General features: G+C 41.3%; 1 protein-coding gene across 1 annotated transcript in view; it reads left to right on the forward strand.

The window, feature by feature from the left end:
• Nucleotides 1-21,042, forward strand: part of LOC127358628 (copine-8) — an 84,139-nt gene that overhangs the window by 7,035 nt on the left and 56,062 nt on the right. The window contains exons 2-4 of the mRNA XM_051391874.1: nt 14,150-14,190; nt 16,177-16,223; nt 17,682-17,785. Coding sequence (XP_051247834.1) covers nt 14,150-14,190; nt 16,177-16,223; nt 17,682-17,785 — 192 coding nt within the window. The remainder of the gene's footprint in view (nt 1-14,149; nt 14,191-16,176; nt 16,224-17,681; nt 17,786-21,042) is intronic.

Below are 21,042 nucleotides of genomic sequence, written 5' to 3' on the forward strand. Positions count from 1 at the left end.
AATAAATTAATCTCTTTGATGAATAAAATACACTGGAGAGTCCATTGAAGCTACGTTAGGTGATGCTATTGTCGAGGCCTTTGGTTTGTGACTGGTTTGGAATCCGCTTTGGAGAATGTTAATCTTGAGTTAGTGAAGATGTGGTACAGGACCATTGAACTTTTGCCAAGGTCATGGGGAGATGTAGACATTATCTACAATGTGCATTCCAGTCCAAAGTCCAACAGTCTTTCCACAGATAAGAAAGAAAACATATTGATTTTCCCATTGACTGCTCTATGTTTTTGTCTCCACATTGGCTGAGGAGCAAAGTTCACCTTCTTTATTGTTCAAGAGAGTCAGAGACCGCACAGATAACAGCACCCTAAATACAAGACAGACAACTTGCAGTACGAAAAACAGTGATTTGGTTGAATCTTACCATGGGGAGCAGATAGAGGGGGGGATGCTTCAGGTTATTGGGTCACAGCCAAGAAAAAGATGAAAAGTAGGTTGGATAAATGTAGGTTGTGTAAGGCTGGATACAAAAACAGATACAAACTTTGCACAATTAAGCCCAAGTTAAAGGAAAAGCTTGACATTTCACATTTTACTTGGTCCCCAGGCCATTTCTGTAATCATGAATGCAAAAATAATCCCTCAGAAAGCATTACAAATATTAAGGATTTTACGTTAGGTGTTTCCATGTAATGTAGTGTTGACCACCAGTTGAGGTAGTTCAGATATCTGATTGGGGTGTCTCCTGGGTAAGCCTTTATTTTGGAGGTAGGTGGCCCCAGGGGAAAGGCCCAGAACATGCTGCACAGATATAATATCTCGTCTGGTTTGGGAATGCCTCGGAATCCCATAGGAGGAGCTGGGAAACGTTGCTGGGGAGAGGGATGTCTGGAATACCTTGCTTAGGCTGCTGCCACCGCGGTCCGAACCCTGGATAAGCGGCAGGAAATGGATGGATGAATGGATGAGGCGTTGCTAGCGGCAAAGTATTTAGTGTCAAGGTGTTTCTTTAAGAGATAAAGTAAAGCTAACATTCTTCCCTGAAGACGTGACTCTTTGACTCTTCCTGAGGGTCACATGCTGTAGATCGTATCTAGTGCCCCCGGTGTACTTCACACCACTGATTGTATTGATTCACATTTTAAAAGCCGCTGTTGCTATTTCTCTTGAAAAGCAACTACAGAAAATCTTTCCCCCGCACAGGCTTTTATTTCGCTCCGAGCGTTAGGGCCGAACCACTCGCCCCGCAACCCCGCCCTCCAAACATCACGAGTCATGCCCGACCCGCTATCTATTTTCAGGTCGCTCACACCCACTCTGTCTATGGGAAGTGATTGCGTTGACCTTTTTGGCCCCATAGAGCTCACATAATGGTTCTCTTATTGAAGACTCCACTGACAACCATCACTTTGAAGCCAAGACAGGGTCGCCTGCTGCGCGCCGGTTCAATGCCAGCAAAAAGCACAAAAGGATGTGTGCGCGGCGACGACGGCCGCTAACTTTTTCTGTCTGTTTACGTGTGGTTCTGAACAGCAGGGAGCGCAAATGATTTTGGATGAGAACACAGTGGTGCTGGCAATCAGTGAGACAAAGCTACATTGAAGAAAGTCTTTCTGAGCTGCCATGAATTGATGCCATTGTTTTTCTGTGTGTGTTAGAGGCCACAGTCCTGTTCTGTAGTCGGGTTTGGGCTTTTTCTAGTCGGGGCAGTAAAGATTTATGCACTCTGAGGAAATTACGCACTCGGAAGGGAATTACTATCGACCTCCTTCCTACTGTAACTCTCACGCTGCGGGTGGTTTTCTATATAAGTTGCCAGACGGTATGTGCGCTCTGTCACAACATGTGTGTGTCCATGTGTGTTTAATTGCTCTGGGCACACACACACACACAAACCACACACTGATACAATGCCTCCGCTCCATACATCAAGCTGTATAGCTGTGGTAAGAAAATGGATTGATAAAGATCTGACGGAGAGGGAGCGCGAGTCATTGGCAAAGGTCAAGGGCTACACACACACACACACACACACACACACACACACACACACACATGCACACACCAGTTGTGTACCACTCTACTACTACATGCAGAAGTAATAAGTGGAGGCGTAATAGGTGTACACGTTGACCTTACTCTCAAGGTTAGACAGCTGTTGTGTTATTTTAAAATGCAGGTGATAAAGCATGGGCTCAAGGACACACACACACACACACACACACACACACACACAACACACACACACACACACAAACTCCTTTCACATCAGTGACTCAAAGGCACACTAATCTGAGATGGATGGTTGCAAATAGGAGACTTACTATAAAATAACTGCTATTCCTCAAACGTTACTGTGGACCTACTCATGTGGATTTTTTATTGGATTTGCACAGATTTATGTCAGAAGTGTCTAGTAGATGTCCTTCTATTTTTAGAATATTCCTGGAGAATAAATGAGCATCGAGACCTGTTGACCTCTGGGTCAAGCAGGCGTTAAAAGCTCTGCTCAATGGGCCATGGGAAAACGTGCCAAAGTCCTAATAGCAATTGAATTCATCAATAACTACCAAGATGTACAGCAGATAGCCTCAGGGACCAATTTAGCTGAAGGACTGCATATGGGCTGACACATACATAACACACAGTAAGCGCACACATGCATTTAAAAGCATTTAAACACCCATGCACGCGCGCCACACACACACACACACACACACACACTTGTGCTGCTGTGCCTCCCATCAGTCAGACAGCTGATGACATTTTCAGCGCAAGCCACACACACATGAAATACAATCACATTTCATGGTCTGACATTTTATTTTCACTCTGATGTAGATTGCCTCCTGTGGGACATAAAGCCGTAATAAGACAAATCAAACATCTCCCTATGAATTCTGCCAGCCCAATTTGATTTTTTGACATTTTGGGTGTGACATCTGGATAGAAATTGGCTGTATCTGATAAGGGTTCTTCTTCTGCCATTTCACAAGAGAAAGGCGCAAAGCCACACTCACACCAAGCTCCCAGTTTGTCAGTGCAACACAGATTTAGACTATTTGACAAGTAAGATTACTTGACATACAGTAAATCACCCTCACAGCCCTATTTACAGCCAAAGAGAGACAGAGACGGAGGGGAGCGCGAGCGGGAGAAACTGGCTGGCCTAATGAAGTCATCTCCATCCTGGTCACATAGCACAGAGGTTGTTTGAATTCCTCCAGGGATGCTGCCTCCCGCTCTGTCTGTCTCCCCCTCTCCCTCATGTAGAAGCCCCTGGCCTCGGCCTGCACATCCAAGCATGTCTCTCCATTTCTCTCACATGCACAAACACACACTCAACATCCTGTTGATAGCGTTGCACAAAGGCCACAGCACACATGTCATGGAGCAAAAGAGGCATGTGGAGGTTAATGCTGTATGAAGGGATTAGAAAGAGAAATACCTCCATCTTCCTTCCTCCCTTTTTTCCTGCGGTAGCTCTGAGTAGCCCCAGCTTACACACTCACACCGTCCGACATTCGGTAACACAATTATTTGTACAGACAGACATGTGCAGACAGCCACAGACACAAACACACACACACACACACACACACACACACACACACACACACACACACACAGTTTGGCTGCTTGACAAATAGCATCTGAGCTTGTCCCATATATTGCATGATGACATTGTACTATAATATTATACTGTATGACTGAGCATAAATTATGGAAACATAGTACTCCCATCCTCTGTTCGTCTCATTCTGTATGTAAAGCTGCGGAGACGTTTGGTCTGTGTCCGTATTGAGCAGCTACAGTCATACGAAGACCAGTGACATGTGTTGATGGAGGAAACTATAGGCGAGTTGGACTAAACTGCACTGAAAGCGGTGACAAAGGCAATTTAGGTAAAATGCCACTAGCACAGATGTGCGGCTGTGTGTTCTCCATGACTGATGTGTATTTTGCTACACATGTCTGTTTGTAAATGGATAGTGGCGTGGCATATTTCTGTGTGTGTGTGTGTGTGTGTGTGTGTGTGTGTGTGTGTGTGTGTGTGTGTGTGTGTGTGTGTGTGTGTGTGTGTGTGTGTGCTGAGATGTTCTCTTGGCTCTCCCAGCCCTTGTCAAGAAGAATTAGGGCAGCCCTCTTAGAGAAGCAGAGAGAGAATACAAGCTGCTGATGCTCCTCTTCAGTGTGTATGTGTGTGTGTATGTGTGTGAGAGAGAGAGAGAGGGGGGGGAGATTGGGGGGGTGTTGTGCAAGCATGTGCTTTTCTTCATACTCTGTAACAAATGGTCATCACTAAGAAATTGAATGGATCAGAGGGAAAGAAGTGATGGAGAAAACATTAGAGAAAGCACACAAAGAAGATGCAGGTACCTGTAGCATTGTGCTCAGCGACCTGTTGAGAACATCTGAGCATGCCCAGTTGTCTCCTCTCGCTCCACATGTTTCCAAGAATATTCCTGGTCTGTTGCTAAGCACGGTTACATACACACACAGCAAAGAGTCCTGCAGTGGTGGATGTGATACAGAGAAGTGCATGAAAGGCCAAGAGAATAGGACCTCTATTTAAATATAAATACACATACATACCAATACAGTATAGCTCCATGATTTAAAAACTGCCAGTTGGAAAACACTTGAACTAAAGTCAGAATGCTTGACATGGGACATAAAAAGGGCGTAACTTCAAGAATTACGATGAGAGGAAAACATTACAGCATCTCTGTTTTTCTAAACCACTAGTCATGTAGTGGTCTACGATTGGGCGCTTACAGTCTTTGCATAATGTATGAGGTGTTTTGGACCTTCATAACAAGCGCTTAAAGCCCCAATAAACTGTATTTTTCGCATTAACATTTAATGAGAGGACTACTAGCAAGGTGAATGGGTTTCTTGTATTGCCTGACCGGCCCCCTCTGCATCATCACCCCAGTCTGTAGCTTTCAGCTCATTGTGGTTTTGTGGTTTTGTGGTTTTGTGGATAGGCAGGTCTGTTAGAGGGGCCTTCCTTTTTCTCCTGAGAAATGACTGGCCCTTAAGAGAAATTAAGTAAAGATGATCAATCGCTGAACACTAGCACTTGAATAGTAAAAAGGAGAAGAGGAAGAGTAGCAGGAGACAAAGTATTTGATAGACTGGAAGGTAGCGGAAGGGAACAGAAGTCTCTGGTTTGGTAACAAGTGAGAGACTGCTCTGCCGCAGCTAGGCTCAGATTGGACTTAAGTCTATATGTAATATAAATGTATTATCCATGTGTGATCACACCGTCGGAGTGGAAAGAAAACGGTCAGGAATTGCAAGAGTGAATTGCATCTTTCTCAGAGTCGTTCTCTCTTCTTCTTTCTTTTGCTGGTGTTTACAGTCACACATGGACTCTAATTTCAGATTAGTCACCACAGCGAAAAATAGCCCCTTTGTTTTCTACCCAGCGTTATCTTTAGCATTGCTGGTTTATCTGTGTGGGTTCTTTATCTCGTTCATTGAGTAGACGTACCCAAGGTTCATTAGATCGGGAATACTGGACCTTCACATATTATGAAGCAATATTGCTCAGACAGCCTGTATTCATTTGTTTGTGTATGTGTGATGTGGTGGACATCCGAGGTAGCTGAACTGGAAAATCATTAGACCATACACAGGTTGCTACCATGTGGTTCTCTGTACGTATCTACATTCGGGTAACTGTATCTAGTTCAGTGAGATGGTGTAGTCTCCACAGAGCCTATTCAGGTCACGGTCAAATTGAGAGAGAGAGACAGACAGACAGACAGACAGACAGAAGGATAGAGAGAGATAGGGAGAGAGCGAGGTGGGAAAGAAGTCAGACAGAAGACAGCACAGGAATTAATGCTCTGGGCTCTCACTGAGAAAACCCCTTTTCCCCTGAGAAGAGGACAGAACAGGAGACAAGAGGACCTGGAAAAAAAAGAATAGTGTAGTAATAATAAAAAAAGAGTAATAATGTAAAAGGAGTGGAGAATAATTGAAGGAGTGTGAAAAGCTAAAGTAGGGGCAGAAAAGGTTCGAGGATGCAGAGGTGAAGCAGAAGAAATGTGATGAAAAGGCAGCCCAGCCAGTATCGAGCTTCAGAGCACCAAGTACAGGGCAGGAAACAGCTCGAGGAGGAGTGACTGAGTGGTTAGGAAACCAGCAATACCACACCGGAGTGATACGTATCCGTGTCATAAGAAAATATCTGGAAGACCAGCCGTTAAAATAAATGTCAGCTGATGGCACAGATCAGAAGTGACACCTCATTTTCAAACAACTCCGATTACCTGAATTTAAAGGAAGGATAACTGCTCGACACAGAGGAAGTGGTTCAACTGGAATCATTAAGTTGCCTTCAGTTGCCTCTTCCTCTGTAAACTATGTGCAACAGTCAAAATGAAGCTTAATTTATGAAGCTACAGAACATTAATGTAAGGGCAACCTAAATGAAATGTGATAAAATCTGTAATTAACTGTTTTAATGCTATTATTATTTATACTTTTATAAACTATGGGTCATTTCAGGTAATTCAAGGCAGCTTGTTTCTTTATGTCAGTTGGACTTCTGCATATTGGTATTGTTTAGATCCTTTGCTTAAGTTAAAGTACCAATGCCACAATGTAAAAATGAAGGGTTGTGTGAGGAATTTTTTCGTGAAACACTGGATAATTTGACCACTTTGGGCCTCAAAGAATTACTTAAATGGAGCCATTTAAGAGGTTTAGAGGGGAAATCAATCTAATTTTCTAAGGGGTCATAAGCCAAAGAGGTTACAAACCACTTAATTAATCTTTAATAATAATCTGAAAAGTAACTATGGCTGTAAAATAAATAAAGTGGAGTAAAAAGCCCAATATAAGTATAAAGTTGAATTAAATTCAAATACTAGTATAATAGTAAAATAAAAGTAAAATACAAGTACCTTAAAATTGTGCTTAAGCACAGTAAGTATGTAAATGAACTTGCAGTCTTGCTTCCACCACTAACCCTAAGCTAATTAACTACTTTCAAGTGACTCCGAATGAACGAAAACCCTTTTAAGAGCAAATAAATCATATAGTATAACATTTCATGAAAACAACCAACCATAAATACGGAGTAACACAAAAACACGGTGACAAAGAAAATGTTACGTCATGTACCCTTTCGGTACATTTATGCACATAAGGAGAGACATAGAAGGGAAAACGTCTTGAAAACCCCCGAATAGAAATGAAACGAATGTGGACAATGAAGACGAGGGGATGATGTCATCACTCACTGAATTAGATCTTTCCATTACAATAATTCATTATATTAACAGCAGCAGCGGCGACTACCACAACAATGAACCCAGCTCCATCTTTAACCTAGAAAAACACTGGCTTGAGCTGCAGCCTCTGTACTCTCCCACGTTCTCTAGCTTTTGAACCCCCTCCTCTTTCGCACTCCTTCTCAACTTTTCTCTCTGTCTCTGCCCATGGTATAAGCTTCGACTCCAAACAGCGTCCATAATGACAGAAATAGAGCAGCTTAATACACAGTCTCAAACACACACACACACACACACACACACACACACACACACACACACACACACCTTCCTCTCGCTGCTCTCACACCGTTTGGGACGGTTAATTATACCGCCTGCCTCTCTTCCTCAACAACTCTTTTGACTCACACCTGTACTGTTTCTTTATCTCAACTCCGTCCTCTCGCAGTGAAGTCTCATTTTCTCCTCTCCTATTCTCTTTCATTCCCCTTCCTCTGTTACTCTTTAATTTCACTTTCCCCACTCTCCTCTCCTCTTCACCCTCCTCCAGTGGGCTAAAAACCCAGTTCATTTCGATAGCAAAGGAGAGGGCTGCATGAGGGTCCCCCCCCGGGGGTAGCTTTCTTGCTGTTGTGTCGTCAAGGTAACACACTGTCAGGGACACGGACTCTCTAGCCAGTTCAAACGGCACAGTAGATGTATTCATTAATTTAAAAATAGGAGGAGAGGAGAGGGAAATGGGGGGGAGGGGGGAGAGAGGGATAAACAGGAGATGAGAGATGAAGGGAGAAGAGGAAAATAGATCAAGAGAAGGGGGGAAAGTGGGATAGGAGGGGCAGAGGAAAACTGAGGAAAGAGGTGGAAAGGTGAGCGCCACAAATACCACAGCACTGATGGCATCCCTTGTCGAGTCGGGTGGAAAAACAACATGCTACTGTCAGTCAAGTCAGTCAAGTGGCCCCAATTGGCTGTCAGTAGTTGCCATGGTTACCATCCCCATACTGCCGTTATCGTGTGGCTCTCCCCGTCTTGTTTGTGTGTGAGTGGGAACGAAGGAGCGATAACCCCAACCCACCCCCCCACCCCCGATTGAAGCTCCACCAGACATTTCACATAATTAGAGAGTTGTCATATCAGTTGAAGATGCTGCCTCACCATCTCTCCATCTCTTTATGTGCCTCTTCTTTTCTATCTTTTGTCCCTATTTGTCATCTCTTTAATTTGTTCTTTCCCCTTTTATTAGGTCTCACAGAGGGAGATTGAGAAAGCAAATTAGTACGAAGGAGTATGTGTGTCAGCAAGTGTCTGTGTGCGTGTGCGTGTGTTTCCTGCCCATCTGGTGTCAGATTTCACTTCCTGTTGCTGTGATTGACAGCTGTCAGAGGTGATGTGTCAGAGGCATGGCCAGGATGGCAGTGAACTGTACTGGTATAGGTTACCCCGAGGGAGGAGAAAGCATGGTTTGACAGCAATGTAGACGCTTTGATCAGATCTGAGATCAGCACTGTCATATCTGGCGAGGCCTTTGTGTGATGCTGCTGGTGTATTTTGCCGGTTTATGTGTGTGTGTGTGTTATCTTTAGAGCTGATAGTAAAGAATTTCAGCTCATAAAGAAACACTTTCCTTCACTTTATCTAAAGAAATCTAAATGATCAAATTTTGAGATTTTCATTGGATAGTGATGCAATTCATTAGCCCTGAAGATGTTCCCGTTTGATGACTTTGGTGATTAGTGACTCACATTAACTGTATATTAATGATACGCATCACATATTTAATTAATTGTACCGTGGTACAGCATCTAGTCTGCCTGAAAGTAATTAAGAAGATGAGAAACTCATCTCTACAGCTGTAAACTCAAGTGCACTAACATGGTAAAAGTGGAGAGCATTGAATGTTTTTTTTTTTCTACACCTTGTTAGCTGTTAGCCAGTGCCCTGCCTAATGTGGATCATTTGTATGCATGTATTCATTCCTAGTTTAGTTTAATAAATCAGCATTTCCTGGAGATAGACCCCACCAAGATCCCTAGAAAATGTAGAGGAATTCTTAATAAATTTAAAGAAATGCTATTCTTACAAAACTATCAAGGAGAAAATGTGTAGATTTAAAAATGTTACATTTCAGTTTAACTGAACTTGCAGTTACCTAAACCTATGTATTTTTCTAAACCCAACCATTGGAGAATCATTCCACCACAAACTCATGTGAACACTGAATGTGTTAACTGCTTTTAGGTAAAAGGTAGGTGTTTGTCTCCAACATCGTAATCATCTAATGGGGTTGCTTTGCGTCATGCGTGGTCTCTGTTCTTTCTCACTAATTGCCTTAAGAGCTGTATAGGTGAATGCTTAAAAAGGGTGCTGCCATGTTATGTTGTCCTTTGGCAGAGAAATGGTATTTTACAGCGGCAATTCATCATATAATGCACGTGTGTCGTTCAATGTTCCCTTGAATGCGGCATTTTTCAATCTTTATTTTTATCATCACATCACTTAACACGTACAACCCAGTATGTGTAAATGAATGGATTTCTCATATGGATAATCAACTTACTTAGGGGTTTTGCATAAGTTAGATTGGTTTGGAGTGGGCTTCAGTTAGACATGGTAAGATATTGGAAGAGAGAGCACGGGGAAAAAAAACAATTAAGTGATTAAGCGGAAAGTGGATTAGAGAGAGGAGAGGCACCGAGAAGTGTTTTTTGTGTGAATGAACATGCACGCACCAGACGCGCACCAGAGAGAGCGAGAGCCAGCAGAAATGCCAAAGGCGGTGTTTTTGTGAGGAAGGATGAGAGACAGAAAGAGGCAGCATCTTAACATACCAAAACTGAAAGCCTCAGGGAAATCTATTGAAACAATCAATATTTTTAGAGACGAATGAGTACGTCACTTTGCCATTAGCTGTACGATTCCATTGCTTGTCTTCATAGCCCCTTAGTTTATGGACATATTATTTTTCTATTAAGACATCTATTGTTCTGTCATATGACCAAAAAGGTACCCAGTCCAAATTATACATCACTAGTGTGAGATTATAACATTTTTAGGAAACTCTCTGCTAAAAATACTAACACTATTTTAGTCTGGTACCTTTATTTCTGCAGACCTCTTGGTGACTCGGATGGCAGCTTTTAGCTTTCCGCTGCCTGCCTCTGGATGAAAAGAGGGAAGGAGCGAGAGAAAAAGAGCGAGCCATGACTCATTCACATTACCCTCTGAAGTGGAAATCCTGAAAACGTGTCTTTCTTACTCACACACACACACACACACACACACAAAACACACACACAAAACACACACACACACACACACACACACACACATACAAAACACACACGCACAGGGGGAGCCCAGGAGCCCATTTGGAGTGCCACCATGTGTGATGTGCTTTGAGCAGCAGGCAGCCATAGAGTGTGGAGCCTCAAATTCTTTCTCAAAGGGAGAAAGTGTATTTTAACCTGTGTCCCCAACTGTACCCCCGACTCAGAGTGGGAAATTACTCCCAAATGGTGTCACATTATTTTGCAGTGTGCAGTGTATTTTCTGGCGTTTAGCTGTGCGTTCATTTTTTGATGTCCAGATTTATTCATAGATGGTGTTGTATGGTGAAAGTGGTTTGTTAATTTCGTTCACCTCCACCCCCTCCGTACTGACAACAGATGGACCGAAAAGATTCTTACACTAGTTAAAGGGATGGCTCAACACTGGAGAAGCTCATATAAAAATGCATAGATCATAATACTGTTCACAAAGTGAGTCATTTAATATTGTTAAACAGTGTGAATGGACAATACTCCATTTGGATTGACCAGAGTATATCCTTAATTTGCCTCATTACTGTATCAGAGCACATTAATATGCATAGACCGGTGATACTGCATATTCTTGTTATTTTCAACAATCTCCAAGACAAAAGCCTACATGTGTTAGCCTGTCTCTAATTACTCTCTGTCTTCCCTCCTTTGTCAAGCGTAAATCTTTAAAAACTGGTCACAAATGAATATCTTCATTTTTAAGAAAGGCTCAATCATTTCCTTAAACAGTAACACACTAGTTTTTTCTCAAACAGGAGCAGAGCTAAAATGATCAGGCAATTCAACAGAAATTTAATCAACAGCTATTGCAATAAGCGATTAGTAGATATAGTTATTGTATGATTGACAAATCTTCAGCTTTTCTCTCTTTTGAATCATTTGAAACTGAATATCTTTACATTTTGGACTGTTGGTCAGACGAAACAAGAACACATCACTTTGGACTCTGAGCAAGTGGGATGGACGTTTGTCTGTGTTTTTGGACATTTCATAGTAGTGGACAGTGATGCCAGTATTTATTGAGCAGGGCTGCCGGTGGCCATATAATGCCGATATCAAAATAAGGGAAAGTCATGTTCAGGGCTCGAAACCAGCTTTTTCACCACCTCCCTATAACTCACAGAGAGAACTGCTAACATCTTTCCACAGCACAGCAGCCATATTGATAAGGCTGCCTGCAGATGCACCTGAAGGCTTTATTTGTTTATGTGCCTCATGAGCACAGACATCAACCGATGCTGATTATCTCAAAATGTTTGATACTTAATTGGCCGACCAATCTAATTGACTAAATTGTGTAGCCTTTGTTGGAGACCATTTTCAGACATGGATTGATAGTGACTATTTATGATAGCAGGACAGTGCACAGCATGTCCACAGTAGTTATGGCACCTAGTACAACAGTGTGGCACATTTATGTGTTTTCAAAAATCCATGGCACAGAAGCTATATATTTTTGTAATATATAATATATCTTCTCTGCGTGCCGTTATGAAAAATGACACACTATGTGGAGGGAGGTTTATATTTGGATAACCACAGAGCTAGTTGTTTCATCATATCTAACATAGAACTTTGGTTGTTTGAATATTGTTGCTTTGTTATGTGCTGATTTATGCGAGTGACTAGATTAGACAAAAATCTGTTCTGTTGATTAAGTTATGTTCACTCCTAAGTCTTCATCCTATCTGAAAATGTTTTCTTTTATTCCTTGAAAACTGCATGTCACCCATCAGGTGATCAAGAGTGTTTCTTTTTAGGTTGATCAGTCTTAATCATTCTAGCCACCAATATTGATGACTAGTCAACTGTTTGAAAGCAGTCCAATCACTAATCAGATGCACACTTGAGAGAAATCAGGTCGCATCTTCATTAGTCAGTCATTAGTTAGCCTTTAAAGCATGTAAACAGGAGTATGATTGGAAAAGTTTTTGCACACCGTGTAAACACATTAGCTTCCTCCGTCCATCAGTGTTTTTGTTGCTAAAGACAGACAACACTATAGGCAAACGAGGCAGAGTTTACAGTCCACCTAACAATTGTGTCTTCGGATTATGGGAGGAAACTCAAACACTCGGTACATGTAACCTGAGCCTGATAATACAAAGTGACGGCAAACCATCGTGCAGAGTGCCTTAACATGGTGGTGCGATTGACCGAAGTAAGTCTGCGAACAAGCAGGAAGGACCAATTGGATACCAGAGGTGTTTCTTTATTTTGAGAACAAACACAAGTGCGTCAGACGGAGAGAAAATGCCATAGGTTGTGTTGACGAGTTCACACAAGAAAAAGAGAGCAAAGTACAGACAGGATCAGAGAGATAGAGACAGCTGAAAGTGAGCTGAAATTAAAGAAGAAGAAAAAACAGCTTCAGTTTAAGAGGCTGTTACTGAAAACCAGCTTGCAACCTGGATACTCTCCAGACAGTGATGGTTTCAGAGCTTTGCCTGAAAGCCTTTAGAAGTCTCTCACAATCCCCGGGTCTAAAAAGGATGACGGGAAACATTACCCACATTTTGATGCCTTTTCTGCAACCAGGAAACGTCAGGACGCGTTAAATAGATGAAAGAAAGTACACCGGAGAGTATATTTTAATTCTTATCGAAGAACATGCTACATGCTGGAGGGATTTTAAACTCATTCACAAATCAGAATTAATGACACAGTCTCATTTAATTTTCCCGAGCCCTCCTCTTTTTTGGGGAACATAAATTCTTCAAGATTTTATTAATGTCCATCTTGGCTGAAACTCAGTGGTTTGCTGAGACAGAAGACTGCACAATATATCACTAGTTGCATACAACATGATCTTAGACCTGGTGTTTTTCAAGCATGGAAAGAGGAGCCATAAAACCTCTCACCCTCCGACTGTTTGTATGCGACAAGGGAGGACTTAAACATTAAACATTGAAATGTTTTTAAGACGTGTAGGCCATGTTGTAGCTCAGTTTGTCTTTCTGCTCACTGTGGGAATTAAGATGCAATAAGATGCTGTGGATAGAAGCTCATGTTCTTTCAATATAGACCGTCTGTTCCTACTTTATTCCGATGAAATTCTAGCTTTTTCTTGTCAACGAATCCAATGAAAAGACAAAAACCAACAATATATTAGTCTGTCTCCCTTTCTGACATCCCTACGTCTGTTTAAGCCTCTAGCCCATTCATTGCTACTAAAGACGTAGACCCATAAATATGTCTCCTTGAATAAATACTCTCTTTTTTTAAAGTGGTAAATAGTGGGGACTATTTTCAGATGGTGGATTAATACACATTTGCCTCATAACAGATGTTGTTTGTCCACTTGTCCGACACCAGTAGTGCGCACGCCTCAGCATCGTGGACAATGTTGTGGTAAATCCAGTATTTAAGATTTTAGTTTTTGTATTTTCACAGCTCAGGTAAGAGTTTCACAGGGATAGTGTAAACGGAGCGTGATGGTAACGTGCCGAATCATGGCCAACAGAGTACATAAATAGTCTGCGTGGTAAAATGCATTCACTGCCACATTTTGGATGACGAATGTTTTTTTTTCTTCTCGCCAAGCGAACTGTGTTTCTGACTTTCCCCTTTGTGTCTCCACAGAAACCTGCTGGACAGGGACACCTTCTCCAAATCAGACCCAAGTAAGATCCACCACCTCTCTCTTTGTCTATCACCCATTGTGACCAGGTTTGTGTTTATGTCACCGCATGATGGTTACTAGAGAGATCTTGGCTCTTTAACATTTCTGAGGAGGACAAGATAGAAGGAAGCAGGACAGCTCAAAAGAGTGAAAGTAATGGGTGATGAAAGGTATAAAAAAGTTAAGAACAAATGAGAAAAATGTAGAATATAAGGTGAAACAAATGGAGTGTAAGGGAGTGAGAAATCAATTATGAACTGCAGGAAGGTCTTGTCTTTTGCCGTATGTAGTCGTGAGTCACTCCTTATGTGTGCAAGTGTATTTTTTTCCCACTAAATGTGTGAGCTCGGCTCGAGGCAGGTCTGACTAATGCATGTAGCCAACTAAGAAGCTTCCCCCTATAGATTCACAGAACGGGCAGCAGGTCTTCTCTCCTCTCAGTTAAAATAATTATTATAATACTGTTAGCGCCAGGGCAGTAAGTTAAAGATTTTTCTTATTTGAGACCTGAAAACTCGACTTAACTCGAGACTGAACCGAAGGCACTGTATGAAGAATCAGCCTCTACACGGACAGCTAGAGTAATACTTTCCAACAAGCACATTGAGAGGTATGAAAGTGGTATCATGGGTATGTCATTATACCCATGTGTATGTGGGTGGATGTGTGTTAGGGGAGTGTGGGTAAGATGAGATGATCAGGGGTAAGATTCATGCCATTATAAAAGGAACTGAAATTGTTATGAAAGAAGACATTTGTCATTTTGAGGTGTGTGTGAATTTGGGATAATGATATCAGGATGACCTTTGGTGCTGTACAATGACTCACTAATACACACACACACACACACACACACACACAGCACTGTCTTTGCAGAACATAGTATGTCAGCACATTTACAATAGCATGGGATAAAAATGACTCAAGATGATGATGGCAGTGATGAACACGATGACGAGGTTGACAGTGATTAACATGATGATGAAGAGGAGGAGGAGGAGGAGGAAGGAACCCAGGCTTTACCCATACATTTGGGCATCCTCTTGTGCTGAGTAGCACTTGTGATTATGCTGAGCACGGCGACTCCGGTCTCCTGATATGAACCAGCCTGACAGGGTAAAAGAGCAAGGAGGTAAAGGAAAGAGGAAAAAGAGAATATGTCTGTGTTACTGGAAATATAGAGATATCTCGGATCTGTCACTTGTGGGTAAAAATATATTTAAAATGTAAGAGCGGTGATCCAATAAAGGAAAACCAAGGCTCTCTGATACAAGTGCAAAAAAGACATAAAGCCCTTGAATACATAAGCCCCAAGACTGTGAAGTTTTCTGTTCTATTATTGGTTTAAATCTATCTGTTCCCCAAATATCACCTGTCTGTTTCTATCAGACCACAATGAAATAACTTGTGTGTCTGTGTGGGGGTGTGAACATGCACATTATATCCCTATATATTCTTCTGTCAGTTATGTGAAAAGAACATCAAAGGCCTCCAGAAATGAAGTGTATAATGAACGAGCTCAGTAATTTGCCTTTTAGTGAATTGCCTTGTTTCGGGAAATTGCATAATGGCCTGAAATGATGTCTTTCACCATCTGAAGATGGGAATGTAATATATATGGTTTGGCCTCATGAATAAAACTATCAGGTGCTTTGATGTAGTTTTTTTTTTTTTTCTAATTCATGCATGTATGGCTTATTAGTCATATTCTGATGGATCAAATAAATACCATGACATTTGAGTTTGTTTTTTGTTTATTTGTTTGGTTCTTTATGAAAATGATGCTCATCTATTCCCTTCGTTGGCCTACACTCACCAGTTCAAAAACATGATTTTGAAGAAGACTCTAATTGTACGATGTGTATGTAGTTAGATCCAGTATATTAATAATTGTTGTTGAAAGACGTTTGGGCAACTGTAATGGACATTAGCATAGGTGTTAACATACTACTGAGCTTTAATTGTGTTGTTTCTCTGTTCTTCACAGTTTGTGTTCTCTACACACAAGGCATGGGCAACAAGGAGTGGAGAGAGGTGAGAGTGTATCACAGAATATGGAGAGGCCACTTTATGTTGAGTCACCAAAATATGTCCTTTCACTATGAAATAGAGATACAACAGATTACAATGGTGACAAATACAAACAGTGTATCAAAACATCCACTGCTCAATCTGCTCCTGTAGCATGATCAACATCTCCGCAGTCTTTCCGAACACTCAGTATGTTTCATGTGTGGCTAAATATGGTAAAACAAGAGTCTACTTCTAGCAGCTCTGTGAGGCTGCACAGTGGCGCTTTGAGCTAAATGCTAGTATCACCATGGCAGGGGTTACCTTAACCGATTATTTTCCATCACTGATTGAAATGTTTTAATAATGACGGAAAAAATCTGAAGGCCACTCGTCATTTTGACGGATTAACACCGAGGGCGATCTACACCTCGACACATGCAACACTGTCAATAACCACATGTAGACCCCCTGTAGTAGACCACTGTCCATTTGGTGGCGAGTGTGCATATTAATTAGCTATCGTCTAGTAGTCTTTTACCAGTTAGTTAGGCTATATGTCTCATTATCATTAAAAAAAGAGAATTAAAATGACAGGTAATAATGGATTATGACGCAAATCTTACAACCCTGTCTTTCAAAATGACGGACAACGAGAAAGTCTAACGCAACTTCAGCATCGTGCTAGCTTGCAGACAGCGGCAATGCTATAATGCTGATGTTAAACAAGTCTAATGCTAATATAGTCCATCATCTTAGTGTGTTAGCTGGCTAACACTTGCCAATTGGGGATAGATGAAGTTCTAGACAATTTCATTAATTAATCCAAACTAATTATTCATTAATTTTGATAAGAAAGCCCCAGTCTGTTTGTGCTTGTAGACACAACCAGTACTTCCAACTTGTTTATGAGCATGTGTGCACTCACGTATGACTGTGCTGCAATCACCTGTGTGTTTCACAATAATGAATATTCATGAATGCAAATGAGGGGGCAAATCTTGCAGCCCTAATCATTCACAGTTATTCATAGTTCTGAGTAGCCCATCATCTGCATGCATTATTAATAGGCTAAGTTAAATGCCAAACCGGGGGCCTACTTGACCCCCATTGACTTAATACTTTAGCTGCTCTGCATTCATTACTCTAAAGCTGTACATAATCTTCTGTAACCAGCGTCTCCCCTGATGTGTCTCCTGAGGAATAAAAATCTACTGGTCAGTAGTTATTCTGATGAGTCAAGCGACTTCACAAAGGGCTTGTAAAAACTGTGATTTGAGTCAGGTCAAAGTTTTAATGTTTGGTGAGCTGCGAAATAAAATAAAAACCCCACAGATACCAGTTTGGCCATCAACTTTATTATTATTATTATTGGACACTTTTGGTGGTCTAACATTTAAAAAATCAGAAATATATTGAGAGGAAAAACTGGTTCAGTTTATCCAAAAGGTATTCTTATCTTTTTATTTTCTTTCTTTATAGTTTGGGAGAACAGAGGTGATTGACAACACACTAAACCCAGACTTTGTGCGGAAATTCATTTTGGACTACTTCTTTGAAGAACGGCAGAACCTCCGATTTGATTTGTAAGTAATGCCTACACCTTTTGTGTGTGTGTGTTTGTATCATTTTGGTATTAATATTGATATTTGCTGAGTTTAATACTTGTCCTGGCACCATGCACTGTAAAAGTCAAATGCATTTGAGGTTCTAAAGTTGATCTTTGGTTTACTCAATGATAGAAGCCTCTCTAGAATCTCTCTTTCACATTATTAGTTCATAAAATACAAACTAGGCTTCTGTCACCTGCAAATTATTATTATTATCTACTTACATTATTTTATTTTAGAACCACAAGTATGGCTGTTTTTATCTTGGATTTCTGTATCTTTATTGTACAGTTGGCACTCTGCTTTAATTTTCTCTCAATTAAAGTAAATTGAGAGAAGGTTAAGTAGATTGCACAATGCATGTGCCACTTGATTAATAGTCAATCATGCCACCTAATATTGGGTTATTATAAAACAATTACAGGAACATGGGCTTAATTTGATTTTAAAAAATGAACTCAATTATAAAAAAAAATGTGTTAGGGAAAAATGTTTTACGAACTGCATTATTTAGTATTCTAATGTAGATTTCTACTGCATATGTATGCCAATATCACTGAGTCTTTTTTCCAAAAGTTATACAGGGACTTACCTTGACACTACCAGACAGTGATTTATTGCACATAAGTGCTATAACTGGGACAGCTTCACTTGTCTAGAAGCATTTGATAGCAACTTTAAAAGCACTGTATTGGTATACAGGTATTTGTCCATTAATATTTTTATGATTGACATTCGTCTGATTGAGGAAGAAGTATGTCCTCCATATCAGCCACAAAATGAAAGTAATAAAACACTCAATTACCTAACTTGTAAATTGTGTTGAGTTTCAAAAAAAAAAAACATCAGTAGTGAGCTGGAAGGACAATATGCATATGTTTTTAAAAAGCTTCACCTGCTGTGCCTCTGTTTGTACTAAGGCCTTAAAAAGCACATTGATATCAGTGCATCCTTTTGCGTACTTTCAAGTGTAATTAGCTTTGATTAGTGCATTCTGCTGGATAGGGCTGGGCGATATGGCTTAAAAATAAAATCTCAGATTTTTTCACACCAAACCCGATTTACGATTTTAATCGATTTTTTTGTAGACTGTTTTTTAGCGGGTGTTTGTGGGCTGCGGTCCTGTATATCTCGCAGAGAGCAACATTTCTCCCTCTTGGCTGCATGCCTCTGCTTGAGGTGCTGGAATAAATCGGTCGTACTGCTACCTTTGGTTGCAACAGCTTTCAAACAAACTTTGCTGTAGGTCGTGGTTTGTTCGCTGTCGGACGCCAAAAAACCAAACCAGTTCCAAACAACTGACGACACTGTGCCTTTTTTGGGGAGGAGCTCATCCTGGCTTGCTGCCATGTTGTGTGTATCTGTGGAGAGGCGGGGGGGAGGGGTCAGCGCACTCTGACCTACGGGAGCCCAAAGGGAGCGCCGGTGTTGTGGTAGTTCAAGAGAAAAACGATTTAAACTAAAAATAAATCGTGTTTAACTACAAATTTGAATTAATCGATAAAATCGATTCATCGCCCAGCCCTACTGCTGGATAAAGTAACCGATAAATCGGTCAGGCTTTTACTAGGGCTGTACTATATAACAGTATGTTATAAACTCTGACTGCATCTCACACTTGATTCCTTTGCATAGATGCTATCTGTAGGAGGCAGTTGGTCTTTAGATTTATTAAGCCAGTAGGTGAGGGGATTTTCTTTCTCAATTTGCTCTCAGATTGCATTTCTCATTGAATTACAGAGGGGATTTTAGTAGCTTTATTTTATTAGATGGAGACTAATTATATTATAATGTATGAACCAGGGAGTCACGACGACAACCCATCTGGGATCTGAAAGTTAGACTCTGTGAAGTTAGTGTGTCTGCATATAACGTGTGTGTGTGTGTGTGTGCCTGTGTGCCTGTGTGTGTGTGTGTGTGCCTGTGAGAGATGGAGAAGGAGAGAGAAAGAGCAAGGCAGAGACAGTATAGTTTGTGTGTGTCTGCGCGTGGGTGGAGGTATGTCTATATTTGTGCATAGGGGTTTCTGTATCCCTATTTTTCACAACTGTATTAGCATTGCAAAGTTATTTTATATGAAGTGCCGCTGTAGTGTATATCTACACTAAATGCATCATAATCCCTGTTTCTAGGGAGTATAAAAGAATTAGTACACGCACAAACTTCCTTGCTGCTCACTTTAATGACAGATGTAGCAATCCACCTTTGTTACCCTTCATGTGGCTCTCGTGTTCCCTTCTCACTGTCACATTTTTACGTTAGTCAGTGGATGATTGTGTCTTTTGGTACAGGTAGCATCCCTGTTTGTCCATTCGTGTGCTAATGTCTCAGTATCTCAGCCGGTTGCTCTGTCACAGCACAAACTCATATTACCGTCTCACAAGAGAAGTTTTACAGGGCCGCATGGACACTCCAAGACAAAAAGCAAAACCCATGTGTGTGCATTCCCACATACTGTGTGTGGCCATGGTGACAATATTGTGTGCGCACGTGTTTGTGGCTATGTGTGCGTTTTAACGTTGGTAACCATAACAACCGGGGTTCCAGGGGATGGTGGGTGTGATATAGGAGTGGACAGATTTCCTTCAGGGAAAGAGAAACATTTAACCTTTCTTATCTACTCTGCCTGCTCCACTTGTGTACCGCGCCATGTTACGACCCAGTATACATTATCACACATAAATGGACTGGTATAAACCTGTTACTTTTTTTCCTGAAATATACGGGACCATGCAGGACGTTTAGTTGTGTGTTTTGTTGTTTCCTTCTCATTTGTCTGGGTAGCTATATAAATGTATGAGTGCATGTCTCTGTGCTGACTGTCTCTTGAGTGGTTTCCTGAATGGAACTGAGCATCTGAGGAACAAAAGCGCACTGGCTTTTTGTTGGTCTTTTTGTGTGTTTTTGTATATGTGTGTTGCTGCTAGTATCATTCAGTGTGTGCATCACTGTTGGAGAAACACGCATGTGCTTTTGTAGGTGAACGTGCTTGCATGTGTGTGCGTGGACCTAGCTTGCTCTAGCTCCTCTCCAGCCTAACAGCCGCAGATAGCTGCTGCTGCCGGCCTGCAGAGGGTAACACAGTTGTAGATGATAGCAGATGAAAGAATGTTTCCTCCCTCAGGCCTGTGAAGATGGGATCTGTGTGGAAAAAAACAGAGGTTATGAAATACTACTATGTCCCCTGTATATGGATTACGAGACTGCACTGTGTCTAATAGATCGCACTGTAA

The sequence above is a fragment of the Dicentrarchus labrax genome, unplaced genomic scaffold, assembly GCF_905237075.1.
Source record: "Dicentrarchus labrax unplaced genomic scaffold, dlabrax2021, whole genome shotgun sequence".
Classification (NCBI taxonomy): domain Eukaryota; kingdom Metazoa; phylum Chordata; class Actinopteri; family Moronidae; genus Dicentrarchus; species Dicentrarchus labrax.